The sequence below is a fragment of the Oncorhynchus nerka genome, linkage group LG13, assembly GCF_034236695.1.
Source record: "Oncorhynchus nerka isolate Pitt River linkage group LG13, Oner_Uvic_2.0, whole genome shotgun sequence".
Taxonomy (NCBI): domain Eukaryota; kingdom Metazoa; phylum Chordata; class Actinopteri; order Salmoniformes; family Salmonidae; genus Oncorhynchus; species Oncorhynchus nerka.
In genome coordinates, this window is record NC_088408.1 from 53,785,798 (window position 1) to 53,811,697 (window position 25,900).

The window sequence follows — 25,900 nt, forward strand, 5'->3', positions numbered from 1 at the left end:
TCTTCTTGTCATCTCCGCCTTGTCCGTGAGCATCTCGGCAACTCATCTCTGCCTTGACAAAATGTAAGTGTTTTTCTCAAACCACAATGCAATTTTGAGAGTATACCACTCGGTTTCCAGTCAATTCGCAAATGTTTCATATGGCTGACATAGAAAAATATTAAATAATGGTCTAATAGCCTATAGTTTATTGGGCGTGTTGTATTAAATATGATAGGCTCACGTTTACTTGCGTACCCCCACTATTTATTTTGCCGGGACCGTACCACCTTACTTTCACCCCTGCCCTTAACTTCACACAGCCCTGTCAACCTTTTCACTCAAGAACTCGCTAATCTCCACATGAGAAGATCATGTTGAATTAGGCACTCTGAATCTGCATAACTCCTCTGGCTTATATTGTTGCAAAATTCAGGTCGGTATTTCTCTTGCGTGTTGACTAAAAGAAGGATAAAATTCTCACTGACTGACCAGTGGTGCATTAAATAGCCTGCCTGAGCACGGTTGAGTATGAATAACAAAACTGTATGTGTGTCACTCACCATGAAGATAATTGTTTTTCACCAAGTGTTTTTGCATCTCTGAGATTTAAAAGGGAGAGGAGAACGTTTTTGTAATGACTTTTGCCGATGTTTATTTTCCTCAGAGTGGTGCACACAGGTCTAGAGTGTGGTATAGTTTGGGATGATGTTACTGGTGTGAGTTAGTACCAGCGACAGTTCCACAGTGGGAAGCCAGCTCTGGTGGGGAGACCTCATGTCCAGATTTGGCCTACATTCCAGACACTCAGTGGTCCGTCTGAATTCTATGGCCTGAGGTGAAAGAACCGGGGGAAGGAATCGAGGTTAGTCCTGGGGTCAGTTTGTATGTGGCTGTGGGTGTGTGTGCATATGCCTGTGTAGAAGTAATTTATTCAAGATAGATGTACCAAAAATGAAAGGATAAGCCTCTGGTGCTGTCGGTATTGCTGTAGTGGATATCCAGGTGTATTGAAGCAATTCTCTGAAGTATGATGGAGAGCAGATTAGCTATTTTGGATGTTGTAGGAGGACTGTTTGGAAAATCTACAAATGAAGTTGCTGCATTGTAATTAAAGGATGTCTCAAATGTACAATACTATTAGGATGGATGTGGCACCACAGCAAATATGGTTGTAGGTTGAATTCAGAGTAATGACTACTAAGACCTTCTCTTTCTCTGAAAAGGTTTGAAGTCAAATGGCCATAAAAGCTGTCAACACATTTGATTCTATGGTTTGTCCATCTTGTCCATCTGCAGGTTACGTCACCAGCATGCTGCCTTGTTTATTTAGATAATGGATGTTAAGCACTGTTAGCATCACTTGGTGATTGATGGGGGGAAAATCCACCTCAACTGACCTGGAAAGCCAGCATGCACTGCTGTTTACCTTGTGAGACATACCGAGACAAACAAGGTATTGAATTTCATAACAACGTGTAATTGTGGTATCCAGACGTACAGTATACTGATTTCAAAAACTAGAAGCATTACACTGCACTGTTAAACGTTAAGGCTTCATAGGCATAACTGAGGTTATATGCATGGACTGTTTGGAGGTACCTCTATTCATTGGTCATGTCCCCCTCCATAGTGGTTGGCTAATTGGTCGTCCCGGCTAGCTACTTTTTGTCCTGGGCTCTCAAAAAGGTGTGTGGATGGAATGGGGGAAGAGGGAAGCAGAGTTCCTATACAAAGCTGTGCTGGGAAGAGCTGAGCCGAAGGGGGTCTCACCGGTTTGGGGGAACAGATCCTGCCAGTTGTTGGCCTCCACAAGTTAGCCTTGACCCACATAGCCACCCATGTGTGAGACGTTTCTTTATAGAGCTCCTCTCACTTGAAACATTGAAATATGGGTGTTCCTGAATCTCCCTGCTTGTTTTCTCCACTGGGACCGAGAGGAGGCCCCATGTGGGCTGACATTGTTCCCCCCGACCCAAGGACAATAAGCCAGTTGGCTCTGCCAAGCAGAAGAGTGCTTCATTCTGGGAGAGAGTATTGATTGTTCTATAGGCTGAATGTCTTCAGCTGCGCTAGGATACAGGGAGAGGTCGTTATTGCTCCTGAATCATGGAATCATAGACGTTAGTGGGTCTTTAACATACTCCATGTTGTTTACACTGGTAGAAGAATTATATGTTTTTTGAGGATAATGTATTCTGTGTAATTAGCACCTGGCCTCTAAAAGCACATTCAGAGACATTACACTGGCTGTGTAAGGGCTGCAAAGCTATGTGATTCAAGAAGGGATATGCTGAATGAGAAAATGGCTAATTTCTCTACTGTTGATTTTATTGTCTCTTAGGCTTTTTACCCATTTAGGAGTCAGTGCTTTATTTGTGTGAAGAAGCCAATGACCTAATCTTGATACTTTATCTTAAAGGCATAAAGACTATGAATCAGTGAATTGTGAGCGATGAGTAGGTCATGGATCATTATAACTTACCCCCTTTCCATTTGGCCATGATTATAATTGAAGTAAGTCAAGTGATTGTGATGATAACTTAGGCAACATATAACCCCTCACCCGTTTTACCACCAACAAAACACACACACACACACACACACACACACACACACACACACACACACACACACACACACACACACACACACACACACACACACATACAGAGGGTTGGGTAGGTTACTTTCTAAATGTAATCAGTTACAGTTAGTAGTTATCTTTTTGGATTACTCTGATTACTTTCAGTTACTTTGAAATTACTTTCCCCTTAAGATGCATTAGGAGAAGACAAAAAATGTATATTACCAATTGAACAACATCTATTGAAGGATAAATCAATGTTAGAGTTTACATAGCTGGCCATAAATGGATGTTGTATTTGACTTTATGGGTTATGTGGGATTCTTCTGACCCATTGCTTTCTACCTCAATACAGAATATAATAATAATAGTCTATATCTTTACATTAAAAACCAAAGTCTGTCAGATTTCCAGTGATATGGAAATATAAATTAGCCAAATAGTTTTACCTGAGCATAACCCAAAAACGAAGGATTTATTAGCCTACTCTGTTGTTTATGATTTTGTTTTCATGGAGGACTGATTGCTTCGTGTTGAAAAATAAATTCTGCTCTCATGGAATGGCATACTTTGAGCACTATGGGGAAAGTGCTATTTAGATGTGAAAAATGAATGCCATATGATCCATTTGCTATAGGCCTATTGTTTATGTATTTATTGGTGACACTTTGAAATCTCAACCATTTGCAGCCGTTTAAGTCTATCAAAAGTGTGTGAGTTTGCGCATGTGTCCATTGGATAATTTTAAAAAAAATCATCACAAATTAGAATGAGCAATAAAAGCCCCACTCAGGGGTCTTCTTAAATGAAACTTGTTTTTGACAGTATGGAGCACAATACCACAGAGTTTAGGAGGGAGGAACTGTTGCAAGAGCGAATTTTTCGCTTACTGCCCACCGGTCGCAAAAACAGTGATTGAAAGGCAGCTTTAACTTCCCCAATTCAACCATTATTGAGTTAAAATACACCTATACATTCATGAACAGCCATCCACAACAACCACAAATAGCTAAATGAGAGAGCAGTAGTGTGATTCACATCATTGGGCTCAATAATAAGTGATATCCGTATGGCCAGTAGGCCACACCACTGGTGTCATCCTAACCTCCAAGCGTTTATTCAAATTGGATGTATAATCTTTGTATGTCGACAGCAGTCGCACCATTGGAAGACATAGCTTGCTTGGACTGTAGCCTACAAAAGCCTATTCTTGCTCTTTTCCCGTGATCCATCAAAACACATTTGGTGTGTCATCATAGTAATCTCTGATTGTGGTCAGACTGCAGATTCTTGTCAGCTGCCATGTTTTTGGGGTGACTGTGAAGATCCAACCATTTTCAACGGAGAGTAAAGACAGTGGTAGGGTACTACTCTTACAGCATAGAAGCTTAGAAGGTCCTTCAAAAGCTTTTTGCTTTGAAGAATATGTTCCTCACATTGGTTTTCAGTTTTTTTTAAATAGGGGGGTATAAAAACAGGCTTGCAGCTAACACTTTTTTTTTTTTATCTAGCCCTAACCCTCTAGTTTTCTTTTCCCAAAACACACTCATATATAGCACACATATTCAAACACACGCGAGTTTGTACACACGCGAGCTTGCACACACACACACGCACACATGCACACGAACACGCACACACACACACACACACACACACACACACACACACACACACACACACACACACACACACACACACACACACACTAGCATGGAATCAAAAGCTTAGAATTAAGCTGTGTGTATGCTGCTTCCCCTTCACTGAAGCCCATTTTGGGGGAGGAAACCACATGAAACAGCCTGAGCCCTCCCACTCCCACTCAGCAGCCATTAAAAGATTAGACAACTTTACTGGATCTTATAATCAGTGATGAAATGCCCAACAAAATGCATTTTGATATCTCAACAAGAAGCCAGAGCCATATGCAGGTCATTACAGACTCTCAAAGCCAGCTGTTGTTTCTAGACCTGACTGAAACTCAAGCATAAATTTAAAGTAATTACCATGTCAGAGATCAAAACTGGTCTGACACCACTTTTTCAATTACTCAGAAAGGTTGTTAAAATGCAAATTCAACTAAATGGCTAAACCCCCTGAGAGGGATATAGTTTCTAACATTTCCTTATCTCGTCTTTAAGGGTGAGGGCTGCAGACTAGAGAAATTGACTGTGCTATTCCTCTTTACCTTGTATGAAAGCTGGCTGAGCTTCAGAATCTTGTAATTACAAGGCTGGTACTGGAAATGTCCTTCCCCACACAATTTAGTGAAGATTCCGGAGTCTGCCCTTTTTGTGGAGAAGGAGTCATCTGAGATGTATTGTATAAAATTATATAATGTTATTCTTAAAGATGAATGCTGTATTCTTATAATTTACCTCTTTATGGATAACCAGCACAGCTCTCTCTGTTTATTTAAAAGTTTGTTTTGAATGTTCTAGTATTTGATTTATATTGATTATGTCTTGTAATGTCTATGAATTATGCACCTTTCTCTATGTCTCTTGGCAAATTGATATTACGTAATGATGTTATTTTGCCTTGAGCACTTACTCAGACATGCTATACAAGTTAGTCAGTGCTATTTCTCCAGCCTTAACACCCAGGTGTTTGACTCCACAACAAGATGCCCTCAGATATTGCCACCACAGTGGCACCGCAGTGACAGTGACATCATCACTAGTGGACAGATCCTGGAAAGGTTCACTGGCAGGGCTAATCAGGGCTACTGTATATCCTGGCAGGAGAAAGCCAACTTGGAATCAAGCAGGGAGACGGGGGAGGTGGGAGAGGGAGGAACGCAACGCTGACTGGAGGTCTTGCCATAGGGGCCAATCCCGTGGGGCCCACCCTGAATCCAATGGCAGCTATCCTCACCACTCTGGGGGGAATGCCAGATAGCTGGGTCCTGGAGACTCCACAAGCCTTGCACAATGAATGGCTGTATATTAGCTCTTCCCTCTCTCCCTCTGTCTCACCAGTCACCACAGCCTCGAAGGGCATGACGGGGGTAGTATAACTCTCAGGGAGTTCTTGTGTCGTGTGGAAGAGTGTAGCAGGATGTAAGGAATCTGTCCCCTCAATAGGGAGTTTAGAAGGGTTTTATTTACAGTTTAGAAAGTAAAGGTTTGGTTAACACTTTCTATGAGCCTCCTGTGTATAATGCATTATGAATACGTTTATATTGTCTTCTATCACAGACACTATCCTCCTTTAATCTGAGTGAATGACAGCATATGCACAACGCTGCATGTCCTTGTGTTAATTGAACTCAGACTTTGCTGGCATTTATTTGCACTTCCAAGCTTCAATGTTTCAGTGTCTCTCCTTTGTGTTACGTTAAGTAAACATGAGTGTATATCCCATGTGTCCTGTCCCCCTTCTTCTCTCGTTCATTCATGCCATTGGAGCAGTATAATGAGTTGTAATCAGCAGCAGCCCTGCTGGCCGTATTTCATTACACTTTTGGCATGGTTGTGCGGGCGTTTTTATTGCAGCGCCGAGCTGCTCTCAATGAGCTTATGGCAGACCTTGATTAGATGGAGAGCTTGCCGAGCAGCGATGGACGTCACCTTTTTTTAAATAGTTAATCTGTTCCTAAAAGGACAATGACTCCTTTAACCCCCCTCCTCACCGCCCCCATCTTCCCCTGGCCTGGAGTAGCTCATGGCTGAGGCACGCCGTGGATTAAACTCTGTTATCCACTCCCCTTCTGCCTCATATCACACATAGGGAATACTGTTGCCATTTCTTTTGATAGAGCCATCTTATAGGGCCAAAAGCAATAACCATATGTTTCAAAGCAGTCCAAGACAGAAGTACTTCTCCCCCATAGTTACTTTCTCTGAGCCACCACACGATGCAATTAGAATGCACAATGTTCCACGGGACGATATTACAGCGGCATCATTTCAGAAGCCTGTAGGAATTAAATGTTTAAGATCACTGCCCTGAATGAATTCGTATATAAAACAGACAAATATCAACTAGAGAGTAGCAGAGTGTTAGTTCTAAATGGAAAATGTTAATTCATTCAGGCATTATGGAGGTGGCTTAATCTTGTACAGTTGAATAGAGAGGAGCTACTTTGATTTGTAGTGCTGGGGGGAGGGGGGTCTGTTCCCACCAGATAGAGCCGTATCTTGCAGCCTCTAGAGTAAAGCTTTCACTAATCCCCTCAATGAGCCACTCTAAGGAGGATTCACCTGAAATTCTCGATACTGAAATGTGGCCCTGCATTGTTTAACAATTTCATGCAGTAATATTGATTTTTTCCCCCCCAATTTCTCAATTTTTCCCTTATTTTTATTTGTCAGGCCCACTTTCTTTCAACAGTACTTTCTTGAATAGGAAAGTAATCCCTAGATTCTTTGTACTTACTCACAGAAAGAGAAGTGACTTATTGTTGTATACTGTCCTACAGTGAATAAAATGGCCTTAACGCAGTCATAATATTTGCATAGTACAGGAATAATGTGTTTCTAAAACTGACACCTTTTAATAAAATAAGTCATGTTGACGTATGTACCACTATGCAAATACCACACTATTATTGCTGTGTATTCAAAGCCCCAGGAAATAATATGTAGCCTGGTAACTTCAGAAGAGTACTCTAAGCCAGCGTGAGTAAAGGACTTGGACAAGGTATTAGGCACAAGAAATGTCTGGCAGGGTGGCTGCTTGTCCATTGTTTCCCCCCAAATTCGCATGTCTCCAGTATTAAATGCACAAACAGTTAAATGTTTTAAGGCAGAGGATGAGCAGGCTTATCTTCTTAAGTCTTAGGGCCTGACACTGCCAGTAAAGCAGACACAGATTTCATTGTTACTGCTAGCAGACAGTAATTGCTATCTGCCCTCCTGGATGCAAGGCTTGTCTTTGGATTAAGCATGTTGGTGGTATGGTGGGGGCGGTTGTTGCATAGGCCGGTTATTACCTCATTGTGGGGAAGAAAGAATGCCGTCTCTCCAAGGACCGTATGGCAGGAGATAGCAACGGATAGCAGAGGATAGCAGGGTAGAGCAGCAGAGGCACAGTTGCTGTTGCCATTAGTTGAGTGGATATTTTGAAACTAATCTGTCTCAAAGAGATAGTCGCTGTGTGTCTTCAATTCCATTAAGTTCATTTACATTATTTACCTTAGGCTTAGGCGGTACACTCTTGGAAAATTAGGTGATATCTAGAACCTTAAATAGTACTTCGGCTGACACTATAGAGGAACCCTTTGCAGAACCCTTTTTGTTTGCAGGTAGAACTGTTTTAGGGTTTCACAGAGGGTTCTACATGGAACTGAAAAGGGTTCTATCTGTAACCAAAAAGGGTTCTCCTATGGGGACAGCCAAAGAACCCTTTCGGAACCCTTTTTTCAAAGAGTTGATATTGTATATTGGGGTATTTTGAAGTACAGACGGTATGATTTCCAATACCGTCCCAACAAATAAAATAAATACATGATACTTTTTTAAAAATTGTATTGAACCAGTCACAGGGCATGTTTGTTTACGAAGAGCAAATGGCGAAATGATGATCCACTGTTGAGAACCACAAGATTGGTGATGAAGTTACACTTCAAATTCACTACTAATGTTTGCCAGCTAAATATTTTATAACTATAAATGAGCTATCTAAGATGTGCCAAATACATTTTCTCCAGCTCAGGGCTCCAGCTACAGTATGCATTTGGTTTGCTAACTTGCTAGCTATAACGTTAGGTGGCTAGTTTGCAATATCAAGCTTCTTGATTACAGCAGAGACAAGTGTGAGTAGCCTTTTGAGATATAACTTAATGCGCTGGGTTGTCTGTTCTTGCATTCAGTTTATGTTCACTTGCGCTTGTTAGCATTTAGCTAGCGAGACAGACAGACAGACAGACAGACAGACAGACAGACAGACAGACAGACAGACAGACAGACAGACAGACAGACAGACAGACAGATGGAAACTATTCTGTCAGAGTGCCTTAGACAAAATAGCCTTAGTTGGTGCAGTTCACTGAGATTGTGCTCATCCTTGTGGATATTGTGTCTGCATGAACAAACCCAGGCCAGTGTGTTTATCTCAAGGCCCAGACAGGGAAGCCAGCATCCAGCCAGCGATGATGAATCACATTGACAGAGGGAATCAGGATTAAATGTTAATGGAAGTCTACTTGTGAACGTAGCTCCCTATGGAATAAGATGAGGATGTATTCCACGGGGAAAACAATTTATGCAGAAATTGGAATTAATATTGTATTTGTTGGCTGTCGGTTCATGGCGAGGATTTATATTGGTTCATTATATGCAAGCTGTGAAGTTTATTTTGTATATATGTTGTCAAGGAAACAGCTATATGTTAACCCTTACACAAAAATATGTGATATTTACAGCATTATTGACATGATACTATACACAGCATTTCCGCATCTTTCTTACAAATGAGCTGAATGCTGGTGTGATGACCAACACATGCCTCATCTCATTCATGCACCGTTATGAACTGATACTGTGTTCCTGACATCTATTGAGGTAGTTTAACCACTGAGCTTTCCCCTATGTAGTGTACCTAAATGATTGATCAAACTCTTGAGAAAAGCGCTCGGCCACAGTGTCTATCTTCTAAATAAATACTTTTTACGTATTCGTCTGGTATACATAAGGGGATACTTTTTAAAGTTTCTCTCCCTCTTTTTCTCTCTGCGATATCAAAGTACAGTTTACAGAAGTTGGTTTAAGCTGCTCCTTGCCTGGTGTTTATTTGCTGGCAGGCTGGGTTTCTGGCTGAAAGGAGCGGTAATCCTGGCATTAGGCAAACATCACAGAGTGAGGCTGACAGGTTCAGTCTCCTCCGCGTCTCCAGACTTAGGGCTGGGAGCTGCAGGTAGAACGCTGACACTGATACTCCCCACATGCAGGAACGGTCTCTTTATCCAAGAAGGATCTCCGTCCTTCATCTTCACTCACTTAGACTGGTGTGAACCCACAGCACAGAACTTCTCTCTCTCGCTCTTTCTCTCTCTCTCTTTCTCGCTTCACTTTTATCTTCCATACAGTCTGGTCAGACAGGAACTCGTAAACGGGATGTCTTTAGATCTAACGCGAGAAGGAGGTAATGGAGAAGGTTAAAAGGTCAACATGAAAGCAACAGGAAGTTGTTGAATTCGGAGGTGGAGCTTGTAGGTTTACAAGGAGGATACCAACAGCTAAAATACGTTTTTTTGGGGGGGGAATAATAGTTTTTTTCAGTGAAAGTATCTGTGAATAGTGACGTTGTTCCTGTTAAATGATACCACGATCATTTTTGTTATGGTGTCATGAGGATGTCATTGCCAATTATGCATAGTGATTGTAAACTACAATCAATTGTTTTTCTGTCAGTTTACCGATCTTCCCCCCTGCATATTATTTCTTTACTGTTCCAGTTATGTACATGTTACTGCCTGCCTTGGGTGTTCCTTGAAAGCAAGGCTAAGGCAACACACCCTCCTCAGGCCCTCTAGGGAAATGTATGGCCATGATCTATTGCCCCGGTGACTGAATTAATGAAAGATTTCCATTAGAAAAATTTAATGACACGGCCGATATAAGAAGTTATCTATCAAAAATGTCCTGTGACACAGCAAGGAAAATTACTTATTGAAGAACCGTCAATCGTGCTTAGGTAACACCTGTGATGGGAGGGAGATAAAGTGTATCAGTTCATCCCACCGGGCCATCCGTGTGATTGAGATGCTGCAAGGGAAGCTTGTATACCCTGCAGTATTCACTGGTTCCAACTAGTAGGGGGCTCTTACTCTGGTGGGTTGCTGCTGTTTATTTTATGTGATAAAACTGTTCACATCACAAGATTTAAATTCTGGCCAGGGTCCATGGTCCGAGATGGGTTGCTGTAGTGTAACTTCAGTCAACAGCATGCATTATTAGTGTCACACACTGTTACATTTAGAATTAGCTGGTGCCGTTAGTAGTGGGATAAGCAGCCAAGCATGCAATTAGGCCATGTGCCCGTGGACTTGCACTTGCATTACATCAGTTTGTCTACAATCCTGTAGAATTTCTGAAGGATGTTCTTGTTTTTGAAAATGTCACTTTATCTGCTTTTCTCCTCTGACTTTTGTAGTGTAACACACAGTACATGTACGTTGGTGAAACTTCACAATCGGTTGCTCTTTGTGGACTTTTCACTCATTTAGAGGAAGCATACACCAGCATCAGTAATCTGCTTATTTCCCAAGAAAATACATGCCAAGCTGCTCCCAGTTCTTGTATTTTCCTCAACAACATGATGCAGGGTATATTATCGTATTGGGAATGACTGAAATCATACAGCTTAAACAAGTGTTGACTGTAACAATGAAATGGTCTTAACCAATATGAACCAATAATTTTAGCCCCATATACGTAAGCTTAAATGGTTTCACTGTATTGCTAATGGCTAATGGTACAGTACAATTGCATCTGCACATTTTGACATTCAGTGAGCTCTGTGCCCTGATTGGCTTGGCTTGGGCCTAATCAGTCAAGGTTTAGTTCAGTAGTAGAGACACTGGTCTCTAAAGCACAATATCCAATTAGGTGGAGCAAGGCTAAGTCACAGAGCAGGTGAGGGGGTTTGTCTCGTCAGTGCTCTCTCCCCTCCCACCTTAGCAGTCTCTTCACGTCCAGACGTACTACTACAATAGGCTAGGCTGCACCATTCCCACGGTACACTCTTAGAAAATAAGGTGCTATGTAGAACCTATCCCAATCCTTATTGGTAGAACCCTTTTGGGTTCCATGTAGACCCCGTTCTACATGGAGCCCAAAAGGGTTCTACCTGAAACAAAAAATAGTTCTATCTTGAACCAAAATGGCTTCTCCTATGGGGACAGTCAAAGAAACCTTTTGTAAACTTTTTTTTTTTTTTCTCAAATTCCATTAGGTTCTGTTGTCTTCATTGCAAAGATTGGATGTCCAGTTGTCCAGAGTGACTTCTAGCTGCCACGCTATCTCATTTCCCCTGGCCTGCCTATTAGCTTGAAGAGATTAGCATCGTACTTGTTCAGATCAGATTGCTCTGCTAGAGCAGCCAGCCATTTGCCAAGTCTGTGGGAGTGCTCATGTAGAAAGGGAATAATCCAGGGTTGAGAATCCTACACAAAAGTCAATATCACACCCATTATAACCACGAGGGAGTGGGCAAAATGTGTGGTCCCCGGTCTTCACACACACAGATGGATGCAACAACTGCTCGTTCGCACATCCCTCTTGAATACTGTGACAACCTGTTTGTTAGCAAGACAAGTGAATGGAACCATGTGAGAAACATGGCATTGAGCTTGTGGAAGTGTAGTTGTGCAGATGTGTTTGTAAACATGGACACATGGTTGCTTGAATCACTCGATGAGGTTTCTCTCCCCTTGCAGGAGTGTTGTAAATGTTGATGGAGCTGTTTTCAGGTTGGAAACGTTGCACACCACACCAGTATATTTCCTCTCTAACTCTATTACTTCGTGGTCAAGGGCTGAGAATGGGTGGCATAACATCACACCTTTCCACTCCACAAATCCCTCATGCATTTATACCAGTCAAATTGATAAATGTGATCTCGGAACTGTATTGATGTGAAGACTTTTCTCATTTAGGCTTTTGCCTCTGAGGGGAAAAGGCCTGTGAATATATCATTCCCACTGAAAATGAATGTCATTGTTTTATTGTTTTCTCATTTATCTACTGTGAGAGCTCCCTCCAGAACTGACCCATCCCTCAGACTCTTCTCCGTACTCAAACTCATTTTGGGATTCATACCTCGTAGAGTCAACACTTTCAATGAGACCCACAGCAGTGCTTATTTATTTTGCACTAAACCACACAGCATGTCTCAGTTACTCGATTGATTCCTTGTGCATGTTTACTCGCATAAAGCAGCCGTTCATGTGTTGTGGGGTTTTATTCATTACACAAATTCTGTTGCAAAACGTTTTGGAACAGAAACCGTACTCCAAACGGAAAATGTTTCGCAACGAAAACAAGAGTTTCTATTGGACATATTCAAGTAGGTCCGTCCCCGTTATTTTTTTATCTGTTTTCTTCTGAATGATTCTTAAACGGTAAACGATTTATGTTGCATTACGTAATGAATACACCCCTGCTTGATATTGTGAGGTGATGTCGTAGCCCTAGTTTGTTTCCGGCCCCTTTGTATTTTTTGGGGACATAGATTTGAGTGTGATGTGAAAAAATCTACTCTCAGTGCTCATGTTTAGTCACAGGCACACACAACAGTTAGCATCAAATGGTTTGCCAGCAAATTGGAATTATTCAACGTGACAATTCAGATCCCTATCACATTTACACAGTGCTAGGCTGTCATGGTGTCATCTTTTTAGGTAATTTGACATTTAGCTTTTGTGAATATTTTTGCCATTGTGCCGCGGCTCAGTAAGAGGCTATATTTTCACCCTGCCCTTCTGAGTGGTGCAAACAGAATATCAGAGAGGGCTGATGATCTTGGTTGTGCCGCCACATTTAGCTCACTCTCCAGATCCAGTTCCTTAAAAAGGAATGGAATGGAAATACATGGGTTAACAGCACGATTACAAGAATGGCATACATCAGAGAAGAAGACGGAGCTCTATCAGAGGAGGTAGATAATTGGATCAAAAGGGAAAAGTCGTCTGGTACCAAGCCACCTTATCTGTAATCATTTTCCCTTCTGCCCGCCGTCTCAGTATCAACCCGCTCCAGATTGATTAAGTTGTGTGGCCTGTATCATCTTGCGTGATTGGCAGCACTGGGAAAGGTTCTGATATTTAAATGTGTAACCTCATTCTTTTTGGGGCCAATCTTTAAAGCACCAGCCTTCATAAATGATTTTCCAGGCAGAGTGAAGAAGCATCTTGCACCGCGGACCGCTTTTTGCCGCTCCGCATCGGGAGATGAAGAGAGCAGGAGACATGAGAGTGGGTTATATGACACATGGTATTTAATACTGTTTGCTGTGCAGTGCAGTGCTGAAGCTCCCTGGACTGTAGCTGACCCTGTGTTGTCAGTGACCGTCTTGGTTATGTTTACTTTGGCGACGCTCCTGTGGAAAACGCCAAGCCTGCCCTGTTCGGTTCAGTACAAGACATCCACCTCAGGATGTGTTGAAAGGCCTCAGTGGTACAGTACTGTCAGATTAGGAAAAAAATCATTGTTTCAGTTTGCTAGAAATTCTCCTCATCTGTAATGTGCAGATCAGTGCTATTGGACTTGAAAGAGAGCCTACAAAGTGTTTACTCAGCCAAGGATCGCCTAATTGTTGTTTTCGATCATCTTTAGAATTAATTTACCCTTGTTGGACAACAGTGAGCAGCAGTGCCAGTCATTATAATGTGTCTTGATCAAGAGGTATACTGTACACTACAAACCAGGCTAATGAGAGGCGGAATGAATTGTCAAGAGGAAATGGCTGCAGTTTTACGGGCTCCTAACCAATTGTGCTATTTTGTGTGGTTTTTTTTTGTTGCGTTGTTTGTAACTTTATTTTGTACATAATGTTTCTGCCACTGTCTCTTAGCTTCTGGATATGAGAACAGCGATTAATCACCTCAAACTGGATGAAAATTGTTTCCTTAACGAGGCGGACATGAAGGATTTACTCCAGATACCGGATCAGACCCAAATCCCTGTCATTCACATGAAGAGAAGCTGTCGATTTTTCAGATTTTTCCGCTTCTGGTTTTTCCGTGCATTGGCAAGGCCGAACAGCTGCCTCCGGTAAGACAAGGGTTGGCACTCTGTGTCTATTTGTCAATAATAGCTGGTGCGCGAAATCAAATATTAAGGAAGTCTCAAGGTTTTGCTCACCTTAGGTAGAGTAACTCATGATGAGCTGTAGACCACACTATTTTTTCATCTATATTTTTCATAGCTGTCTATTTACCACCACAAACTGATGCAGGCACTAAGACCGTACTCAACCAGCTGTATAAAGCCATAAACAAACAATTAAATGCTCATCCAGAGGTGGCGCTCCTAGTGGCGGGGAACTTTAATGCAGGGAAACTTAAATATCTTTTACCTCATTTCTACCAGCTTGTTTCATGTGCAACAAGAGGAAAAAAACTCTGGACCACCTTTACTCCACACACAGAGACGCGTACAAAGCTCTCCCTCGCCCTCCATTTGGCAAATCTGACCATAATTCTATCCTCCTGATTCCTGGTTACAAGCAAAAACTAAAGGAGGAAGTACCAGTGACTCGCTCAATACGGAAGTGGTCAGATGATGCAGATTCTAAGCTGCAGGACTGTTTTGCTAGCACAGACAGGAATATGTTCCGGGACTCATTCGATGGCATTGAGGAGTATAACACATCAGTCACCGGCTTCAAGAATGACGAAATTTGGCTTGCCACCTAAAGCACACACAAACTTTTAGAGATGCACAATTGAAAGCATCCTGTCGGGCTGTATCACCGCCTGGTATGGCAACTGCACCACCCACAACCGTAGGGCTCTCCAGAGGGTGGTGGGTCTGCACAATGTATCACCGGGTGCAAACTATCTGCCCTCCAGGTCACCTACAGCTCCCGATGACACAGGAAGGCTAAACAGATCATCTAGGACAACAACCACCCGAGCTACTGCCTGTTCACACCGCTACCATCCAGAAGGCGAGGTCAGTACAGGTGCATCAAAGCTGGGACTGAGAGACTAAAAAATTGCGTATATCTCAAGGCTATCGGACTGTTAAACAGCCATCACTAACACAGAGAGACTGCTGCCTTCATACAGACTTGAAATTATTGGCCATTAACAAATGGATCACTAGTCACTTTATTAATGCCACTGTAATAATGATGTTTACATATCTTGCATTACTCATCCCATATGTATATACTGTATTTTATACCATCTATTGCATTTTGCCTATGCCGCTCGGTCATTGCTCATCCATATACTGTATTTATATGTACATATTCTTATTCCATCCCTTTACTTAGATTTGTGTGTATTAGGTAGTTGTTGTGGAATTGTTAGATTACTTATTGATATTGCTCCACTGTCTGAACTACAAGCACAAGCATTTTGCTACACTCGCAATAACATCTGCTAACCATGTGTATGTAACCAAGAAAATGTGATTTGTTTTAAGTGCATCGATGACGTTGTCTCCCAGTGACCGTACGTACATACCCCAACCAGAAACCATGGATTACAGGCAACATCTGCACTGAGCTAAAGGGTAGAGCTGAAGCTTATAAGAAATCCCATGCCCTCAGACTAACCATCAAACAGGCAAAACGTAAATACAGGACTAAGATTGAATCCTACTACATCCGCATCGACACTCGTCGGATGTGGCAGGGCTCAATGCTGTTCATTGACTACAGCTCAGCGTTCAACACCATAGTGCCCTCAAAGCTCATCACTAAGCTAAGGACCCTGGGACTAAACACCTCCCTCTGCAACTGGAGCCTGTACTTCCTGACAAGCAGCCCCAAGGTGGTAAGGGCAGGCAACAATACATCTGCCACGCTTGCGTGGCCAAGCACGACTCCAACACCATCATTAAGTTTTCCGATGGTACAACGGTGGTAGACCTGATCACCAACAACGATGAGACAGCCTATAGGGAGGAGGTGAGAGACCTGGAAGTGTCGTGCCAGGACAACCTTTCACTCAACGTGCTATTTAATTTTTTACTTTAGTTCATGTAGTAAATATTTGTCTTAACTCAATACCCCATAATGACAAAGCAAAAACTGTTTTTTTTTAAAACATTTTTGCAAATGTATTACAAATAAAAATGGAAATATCACATTTACATAGATATTCAGACCCGTTACTCAGTACTTTGAAGCACCTTTGGCAGCGATTACAGCATCGAGTCTTCTTGGGAATGATGCTACAAGCTTGGCATACCTGTACTTGGCAGGTTTCTCCCATTCTTCTCTGCAGATCCTCTCAAGCTCTGTCAAGTTGGATGCCGAGCGTTGCTGCATAGCTATTTTCAGGTGCTGCCACCACCATGTTTCATCGTAGGGATGGTGCCAGGTTTCCTCCAGACGTGATGCTTGTCATTCAGGCCACAGAGTTCAATCTTGGTTTCATTAAACCAGATAATCTTGTTTCTTGAGAGTCTTTTGGTACCTTTTGGCAAACTCCAAGTGTACGGTCATGTGCATTTTACTGAGGATCGGCTTCCGTCTGGCCACTACAATGAATACCTGATTGGTGGAGTGCTGCAGAGATGGTTGTCCTTCTGGAAGTCTCTCCAATCTCCACAGAGGAACTCTCTGTCAGAGTGACTATTGGGTTCTTGATCACCTCCCTGAAGGCCCTTCTCCCCCTGATTTCTCAGTTTGGCCAGGTGGCCAGCTCTAGGAAGAGTCTTGGTGGTTCCAAACTTCTTTCATTTAAGAAAATTGGAGGCCACTGTGTTCTTGGAGACCTTCAAAGCTGCAGACATTTTGGTACCCTTCCCCAGATCTGTGCCTCGACACAATCCTGTGTCGGAGCTCTACGGACAATTCATTCAAACTCATGGCTCGGTTTTTCCTCTGACGTGCACTGTCAACGGTTGGACCTTATATAGACAGGTTTGTGCCTTTCCAAATCATGTCCAATCAATTGAATTTAGCACAGGTGGACTCCAATCAAGTTGTAGAAACATCTCAAAGATGATCAATGGAGAGAGGATGCACTTGAGCTCAATGCCAATTCTCATAGCATAGAGTCTGAATACTTATTTAAATTAGGTATTTCTGTTGTTTTTTTATACATCTGCAAAAATTTCGAAGAACCTTTTTTCGCTTTGTCATTAATGGGGTATTGTGTTTAGATTGCTGTGGAATTGTTTTTATTAATCCATTTCAGAATAAGGCTGTAACGTGAAAAAAAAATGTGGACAAAGTCAAGGGGTCTGAATACTTTTCGAAGGCACTGTAGGGTTACCGTAGGGTGTATAGTAAGGTGTCAAATTATTATTCTGTTTATTATACTCTACTAATCAAGCATGGATTGACTGAATAAGCAGCAGTTTGTGGAAACTGGCTGATCATTAGCTTCTACTGCTTTGGCATCCACCCTGAGGTCTCCCTCCATAGGATATTGGAACACAACACTTTATTTGCCCCATCATCAGATAATAGATGCCATCAGTGGATCCTTCTCACCCTGGGTGGAGCTGTTCAGTCCAGAAGCCTCTCTCTCTCTTCACTACTTTACTCAGTGCTGGGTGTTGTTAGTGTGGTGTGTTCCTGTGTTCACACCGCTGTGTACAGTCCATGTCTGGTCTTGCCAGGCTGATGTCAGGGCTATTCCCACCCTGCGAGAGCTGCAGAGGCTGGTGTAAATTACCTAACTGTCAGTCAGTCACCACTGAACTGTTTATCTGTTGGACTCTCATTGGGGCTTCAACCACTACCACTGCTGCACATCTGCAGGTATTTCGTTAAATCCCAGCCTCCTCCTTGCCCATTAGACAACTCGATGGGTAGTGTAGGGTATGCTGAATATGAATGAGTAGGTGTTTAATGGTAGACATGCCACATCTCAGGACTCTGAACAAGATAAACACGCGCAGGAGCTGTATTTTCATGGGGCCCTCTCGTGAACGTTGTAGATTAAATACATGTCTGTTATTGTTCATGGTCGCCGCATGTCCCTTGCTAACATGTTGATGCAACAGCAAAGATAATATTGTTAGGCTGGTAATGTATTTATGGAGGAAGTTAAGGGTGTTTGGGACTATGGGCCTAAACCTGGATTGGGTGTGTTTTACTCACAGTGGAGCGGTAGTCATTCCTAGCTATGGCTAGAGCATGGCACAATTTCTTCACTCTGAGAGGGTTCTCTTGTTGTTTAGTATCTGCTGCTGGCTCTCTGCCAGTGTTGGTCTTGATTAGCCCGCCATTATGTTCCACAAAAACAAGAGACACGTTATAATTTAAAGTGTGTGTATAGGGTGTAAGCTTTCAGAATGTCCACATGTATTAGTACTTACAGTAAGAAAAATACCAGACACCTCTGTGCTTTGTTTGTGGTCATTTTCAGCAGGGATTTTGAGGGATTCTATACTTCAACCCCCCCATTTGGTTCGGAGGCAAAATAATAATTCACTCTGGAAGTTTGCACATGTGTAATCATTCGTCTCAGTCAGTAGTCAGAGGCGGAGAGATGTCATCAAAAGAGCATTTGACACCAAGACTGAACAGACTGAAACAATTTAGTTGCCACAGTGACTGCAATTCAGCAAAGACCACATTTCCCTGGGTTTAGTCGTGTGTGTCGGAAGGTAATGAAAGGGCTTTGAAGAGCACGCTGTAGTTAAATAATTTTGTGCTCAATTTCTTTTCGCTATTATATGATGCCCTGTTGGTTGGTTTTGATGTGACGAAGAGATTGGTTGTGAATTGAGCTCCTCTGTCCTGTGACATGATTTATGACGACTAAGATTAACTATCAAACATTAATTTGTCAGAAAGAACTGTCTGCAGTTAGAAGGCACAACAATGACGCATTGTGCCCTGTAGTGTCTAAATTAGAAATGATAAAGCTGTTTTCTGGAACATCATAATCGATTCAGCTCCCATGTATCATTTCATAGTATATTATTCAGTTAGCAATTCTGTGTTACTTTTGTATGTTTGTTGGCTCTGTCGACTCCATTTGTCATTTACAATAGACAGTTCCATAGGAACACTGGCATGTCTCCTGCCCCATCCTGCTTATCAATCAATTATTGCTCGACTTCCTGGTCAAGGTTCATGAAACAAAACAGCCCCCATAGTGGTATATGTACAGAATCTCATATTGGTTTGAAAAAGAAAAATGCACAGGGCTAACAGAGATTCCAATGGCTTATACCCAGGCCTTCTGTCTATTGTTGTGCCAGCATGTCTATAAAGTAGGTGAGGTGAGGGAAAAAATAGCCTTAGCGAGAAGGAAATTCAACAACCAAGGTCGTTCCCTTGGTTTTATTTGTATTCTCCTCGCTGTTAAAGTGAATCTCCCAGTGAATAATGTTTTCACTCTCTTTCTGAATGAGAGCCACAGGAGCATGGAGAGACCCCCCCCATCCCTCCCTCTTATCTCCCCCCCCCCTCTCTCTCTCTCTTTCCCTCTTTTTCTCCTCCAACGAACAATACAGAGCCAGTGAACAAATGTGCTGGGGATAAACAACTTTTATCATACAACCCCCCCAAAAAACATCTACCATTTGGCTCAGGATAAAAGGTCTCTGAATTAAATGCTTATACTCGATTAGATTAACGCTGCAGTAATTGTCAGGGTTGATTTATTGAGGTAATTTGTTGCCACAACACACAAGAAACATCAGCATGGTCATGGGCTGATGTAAATACAGTTAGCAATCAGGGGCCAACTCTTAGATGCTGATAATTATGTACAAAAAATGGTGCTGCCCTATTAAGTCTGCCCCGACACCAGGATCCAATCATAGAAGCTCTCCTATTAATTCAGCATATTGGCCAGGATGCAGTCCAGTAGAACTACCACTCCTGATGCTGCTCAGTTAATCACAACAGGTCTACTTCAATAAGACCCAGCCTGCCATCGTTCTATGAAGCATATTACCCTGCTAATCCAATTGTTGTTTGATTACTTGCAATGCAGCTCTCTTGATGTATATATATATATATATATATATATATATATATATATATCTCTGACAGATTGCATCGGCTATGAAAATCAGATGCTTTAATTGTTTCATAATCTTTTTTCTTCTCTGTCTTCTCTTTGCAGGCTAAAGTGAAGAAGTTATCGAGGAAGGAACCAGCAGTGCTACAATGAGGTCTGAGGCCTTGTTGCTGTATTTCACGCTACTGAAGATTGCAAGGGCTGGCTTCCCAGAAGACTCTGAGCCAATCAGTATTTCACATGGCAACTGTGAGTACCCCGAGCTGTTTCCAACTCCCCCCAAACACCCTGCTATCCAACCACCACCACCCTCTATCCCCCCTCCCCTTTCACTCTGAGTGCTTTTGGAAGGTAGAATGTAGTTTGGTGCCCAGGGAATAAAAAAAAATAGGAGTTAAAGCAGAATCTGAAACGGAGCCCACCCTACATCAAAGGATAATCCTGTATTTTCCTGTTGGGGCTTTCATGCAGTGTGTGATAGTGTAAATACCATATGAGGCTAAGATAGGTTTATTGAGCTTTCTCTCTGTTTGGGTAGACTCTATATTCCTCCCAGCCATGCATCCTCCAGCAACCTCCAGCAACCTTTCTTCCTATCAGGAATTTTAAAAACATATTGCCTTGTGTGGGAGGGGCGGGGGGTTGCTTCTGATATTTATTGTTTTTGTTCCTCCTTCTCACAGATACAAAGCAGTATCCGGCTTTCTTTGGACACAAACCAGGAAGAAACAATACACAACGACACAAACTGGATATCCAGCTCATCGTAATAATGAACCGAACGTTGTATATCGCCGCCAGGTCAGTTCCTGCCCTTTTTCTCGCAGGCCACTAGCTCTCATATCGGTTCGAGTTTTTGATATTCCCCACAAAGTCATATCAGATGAGATTACAATGAATTGGGAATATGTGATGCTATTTTAATCCAATAATGTGAGGCCGTTCCTTGTGTAATGTCAGGTAATTTCATTGTACTCTATGTGAATGTTATTTTGATTTCATTATTGAAATGTATTTGGGGGAGGCAGGGTGAAGTAGCATATTAATAATCATTTTGTACATCCCATTTCTGTTTAAGTGGATACGCACACAAAGAAATGGTATAAACTGTAAAACCAAAACAAGGTATCCCAGTTCAATTAAATTAAAATCAACTAGATTCAAATCCACTGAATACAATTCCATTGATTTAATGTAAATCAATAAATTATTTTTAAAAATGTGTGTGTCGAAGAGGCTTAAAAAAAGACACTGACTTAGCCAGACTGGTATCTTTCAGCAGACAGAGGAGCACAGCGGATAAACTATATTCTCTTTTAAGTATGATACTGTTTGTGGCTATTTCTCTTTGCATTATTATTGTATCTTATTATTATTAGTCCATCAGTATTGCTGTAAAAGTTCTTCCAAGCACCTCAAAGAACTTTCTTGCAACCTTGTGGCCCCACTGAACACAGGCTATAAATAAAGGGTCTAGGGCTGAAACTGAGGTTGTCTGACGGAGATGGCAGAGTCTGCATCAATAGTTTTCTCCATGGGGAAAGGATATTGATTTAATTTCATTGTGTATCATTCTTTTTCTGAAACTCAAATGTACTAATCAAATCAAATCAAAGTGATTTATATAGCCCTTTGTACATCAGCTGATATCTCAAAGTGCTGTACAGAAACCCAGCCTAAAACCCCAAACAGCAAGCAATGCAGGTGTAGAAGCACTAGCTTGCTTGGACATGGGAAAAATATAATAATGGACCTTACATGTTACAATGTGAACAAAGCCACAGCATTCTCCACTGCATTGGAGGATACAGATGATACGGATCTGTGTCTTTTTTTGTATTGGCCCAATTACATAGTAGATTGATTGGATGCTTTTGAAAGCAACAATGGGTTGCGTTGTTTTCTGAAAGCGCGACAAAATAAGTGGCCATTGAAGCCTGGTTTCTAAGTAGCAGACTGTTTAACACATCTGTGGTCATTAAGGAGGTGTTGGGCGCTTTGGAGTCCTAGCCTTTGGTCTGACTGCTGCCTCCCACCTGCTCCATACCAGGCCTGGGAGAAATGAGAAAGGGAGGGTTTTATTAGTGGGGGTGGCTTGAGGATAACAAGGTGTGTCTCTCAGTAGCGTATTTAAAGGAGACATGAATTCCGACAGACACATGGCGAGGGGGGAATGTGACACAGGGATAGTTGGAATTGCTGTCGTTGAGAAGAGTAGATTGATTATAACCGGGAGAAATGTTTGAATCGATAGAATTATGTCACCGAAGCAAAGTGGACACCGAGATTGCTGAGCACAAACGGATATTAACAACTAGATGACCAACAGTATAAAGCAAATAGTTGGATGGTCATTGCAAGAACAGAATTCAAGGTAAGTCAACAGGCCAACCGTACAAATCAGTTGACCTAATCAGATCTCAGTTGAGGCCCATAAACTGCCTTTACACAGGCAGACCAATTCAGATTATTTTTCCACTAATTGTGACTCACCACCTTCGGTCTTATGTAGCAAAATTGTTAATGTTTTTTTGTTTTTTTACATTGGACAAAAGTAGAGACTCAGAGCTACAAAATGATATATCATACATAGCATTTTTGAAGGGCAAAGGGAAAGCATTTCTACTTTGAAAGTTGATACACTTGTAAACTCACTTTTGAGAAAAGGGCCTTTGAATGTTTTGGTACCTACTAGAGAGCTCTCCTTTGTCTACACCCATTCAGCATTGTCTACACCCATTCAGCATTGTTCACGCGCTCTTAAGCCAGCCCCACCCATCTCTTTAAGGATTCACATGAGGTCATGTGCTAAACAGTGAGTAGTGTAGTAAAGATCAAGATTAAAAGTGGCATTAGGCTCCAAAAATGAAAAATGAAAGAAAAATTATTACATGACGCTTACCCAGACACACTTGTCTAAATTGATGTGAATGAAATGCTTTAACCACCAGACGCATCCAGTGGTGAAAAAGTACTAAATTGTCATACTTGAGTAAAAGTACAAAATTTCATATTCCTTATATTAAATCAGATGGCACAATTGTATTTTTATTAATTTTTTTATTGACGGAAAGCCAGGGGCACAATGTCCTTCAGTATCAAAAGTAAAAATATAAACCATTTCAAATTGATTACATTAAGCATACCAGACGGCACAACTTTATTATTTTTAGTTGATGGAGAGCCAGGAGCACGCAATTGTGTTTATTGAGTCTGCCAGATCAGAGGCAGTAGGGATGATCAGGGATGTTCTCTTGATACGTGTGAATTGGACAATTTTCCTGTCAAAATGTTACAAGTACTTTTGGGTGTCAAGTGTATGGAGTAAAACGTGCAGAATTTTCTTTACGAATGTAGTGAAGTAAAAGTTGCCAAAATTATTAATAGTAACGGAATGTACTAAGTCAACAAAAAAATACTTAAGTAGTACTTTAAAGTATTTACTTAAGTGCCTTCATACCAGTACATTAGCATACTTTATATACTGTTACACATGCACTTATCACATATTATAAGGCCATGCAAACTGAATTGAAACCTGAGTGAGGTGCACATGTACAGTATATAAACAGGGGCGTGCGCCACATATGTATGTGCTGGACACTTGATACGATCACATGATATTGTTGTGGTATGTCACAAAATCATGTTATGACCACACATATCAATATTCATTTTATATATCAATATTTTGCTGTCTGTCTATGTGGATTGTCTCTACAGAAGGTGTAAACGGTACAGCCAAATGGTTACTTGCATAGTAGCAATATCAGAAATAGATAGTGTCAACACAAATAAAATATACAGTATGTACAAGAACAATATCAATAACGATATCAGTGATAGACGAGGTAGTTATGTGCATACAATCAGGGATAAAGTGGCTGAGAAGCAGGATAAACAAAACAAAATAGTAGCAGCAGTGTATGGCGTGTGTGGTAGGAGAGTGTCATGTGAATAGAGGCATTGCAGATAGTGCCGATGACTGGTCCGTCCAAACCACACATGAAGGGAATCTATATTCGGAGAGCCTGTTTCTGTCCTGTCCTTGACTTTGGTGCAGGGCATGTGATGTCCATAGCCTCTTCGTTGCAAAACTCCCTGATCTTCTCAAAATGATAGTTTGTCTAGCTGTGTCCAGTCCAGGTGGTGATTTTACAGGCAGACCATCTATGAGAGGAAGGATGTCAGCATTGCACAGCAGCTGAAACCTGGTCCCGACAGTCCAAACGCTCCTTGGGGAAAACTCCAGGCTCCAGAGTCTGTAAAACAGGGAATAACAAAAATAATCTGAAGATATTACAACCCTGCACAACATCAATTCACCTCCCAAGCTTAGATAAGAATAACCTCATACAATGAAAATTATTTTTTACCTGAAGTACTGGTACTGCTTGATCTGTGGCAGCGGCCTGATGTACGGAGTCAGGTTTTGTTGCCAGCCATAGCTTTCCACCAGCACCGTACCATCCTCCAGTTCAACCAGCTGTGGGATGTTGACCCCTGCCACAGTGCCGTCCTTCACAACACCAGCAATCTCAGACAAAGTGTTCACACTGGTCTTTCTGAAGCGCTGCTTGATGAGGCCGAAGCACCAGTTGGGGGCAAACCACTGCCGTTATCACAATTCAGGTCCACACGTGTTTTCCCAACTCCGTAGTTGGTGAAGAAATGGTGCATGTAATTGATGACTGCGCTGGTGCCTTTGGTTGTGCCAGCTCTCTTATTGTGGACTGTATGACTGGTGGATTCGAGTCAGGCGTGTTCTACTGATTGATGCTGAAAGACAAATTCCAGATACAAATATATTAGTATTATTATACACTGCTCAAAAAAATAAAGGGAACACTAAAATAACACATCCTAGATCTAAATGAATGAAATATTCTTATTATTATTATTTCTTTACAGAGTTGAATGTGCTGACAACAAAATCACACAAAAATGATCCATGGAAATCAAATTTATCAACCCTGTATTTGGAGTCACACTCAAAATTAAAGTGGAAAACCACACTACATGCTGATCCAACTTTGATGTAATGTCCTTAAAACAAGTCAAAATGAGGCTCAGTAGTGTGTGTGGCCTCCACGTGCCTGTATGACCTCCCTACAACGCCTGGGCATGCTCCTGATGAGGTGGCGGGTGGTCTCCTGAGGGATATCCTCCCAGACCTGGACTAAAGCATCCGCCAACTCCTGGACAGTCTGTGGATGGAGTGAGACATGATGTCCCAGATGTACTCAATTGGATTCAGGTCTGGGGAACGGGCGGGCCAGTCCATAGCATCAATGCCTTCCTCTTGCAGGAACTGCTGACACACTCCAGCCACATGAGGTCTAGCATTGTCTTGCATTAGGAGGAACCCAGGGCCAACCACACCAGCATATGGTCTCACAAGGAGTCTGAGGATCTCATCTCGGTACCTAATGGCAGTCAGGCTACCTCTGGCGAGCACATGGAGGGCTGTGCGGCCCCCCAAAGAAATGCCACCCCACACCATGACTGACCCACCGCCAAACCGGTCATGCTGGAGGATGTTGCAGGCAGCAGAATGTTCTCCATGGCGTCTCCAGACTCTGTCACGTCTGCCACATGTGCTCAGTGTGAACCTGCTTTCATCTGTGAAGAGCACAGGGCCTGGTAAATGAAAAACGTCCTGCACGGTGTTGGGCTGTAAGCACAACCCCCACCTGTGGATGTCGGGCCCTCATACCACCCTCATG

The 25,900-nt window shown here is 42.1% G+C and overlaps 1 protein-coding gene across 5 annotated transcripts in view; it reads left to right on the plus strand.

The window, feature by feature from the left end:
* LOC115139696 (semaphorin-6A-like) overlaps positions 1 to 25,900 on the plus strand; it is a 94,374-nt gene that overhangs the window by 14,111 nt on the left and 54,363 nt on the right. For all 5 annotated transcript variants that reach the window (XM_029677366.2, XM_029677369.2, XM_029677368.2 and 2 more), the window contains exons 2-3: positions 20,280 to 20,423; positions 20,858 to 20,975. In XM_029677366.2, coding sequence (XP_029533226.1) covers positions 20,324 to 20,423; positions 20,858 to 20,975 — 218 coding nt within the window. In that variant the 5' untranslated portion in view covers positions 20,280 to 20,323. The remainder of the gene's footprint in view (positions 1 to 20,279; positions 20,424 to 20,857; positions 20,976 to 25,900) is intronic.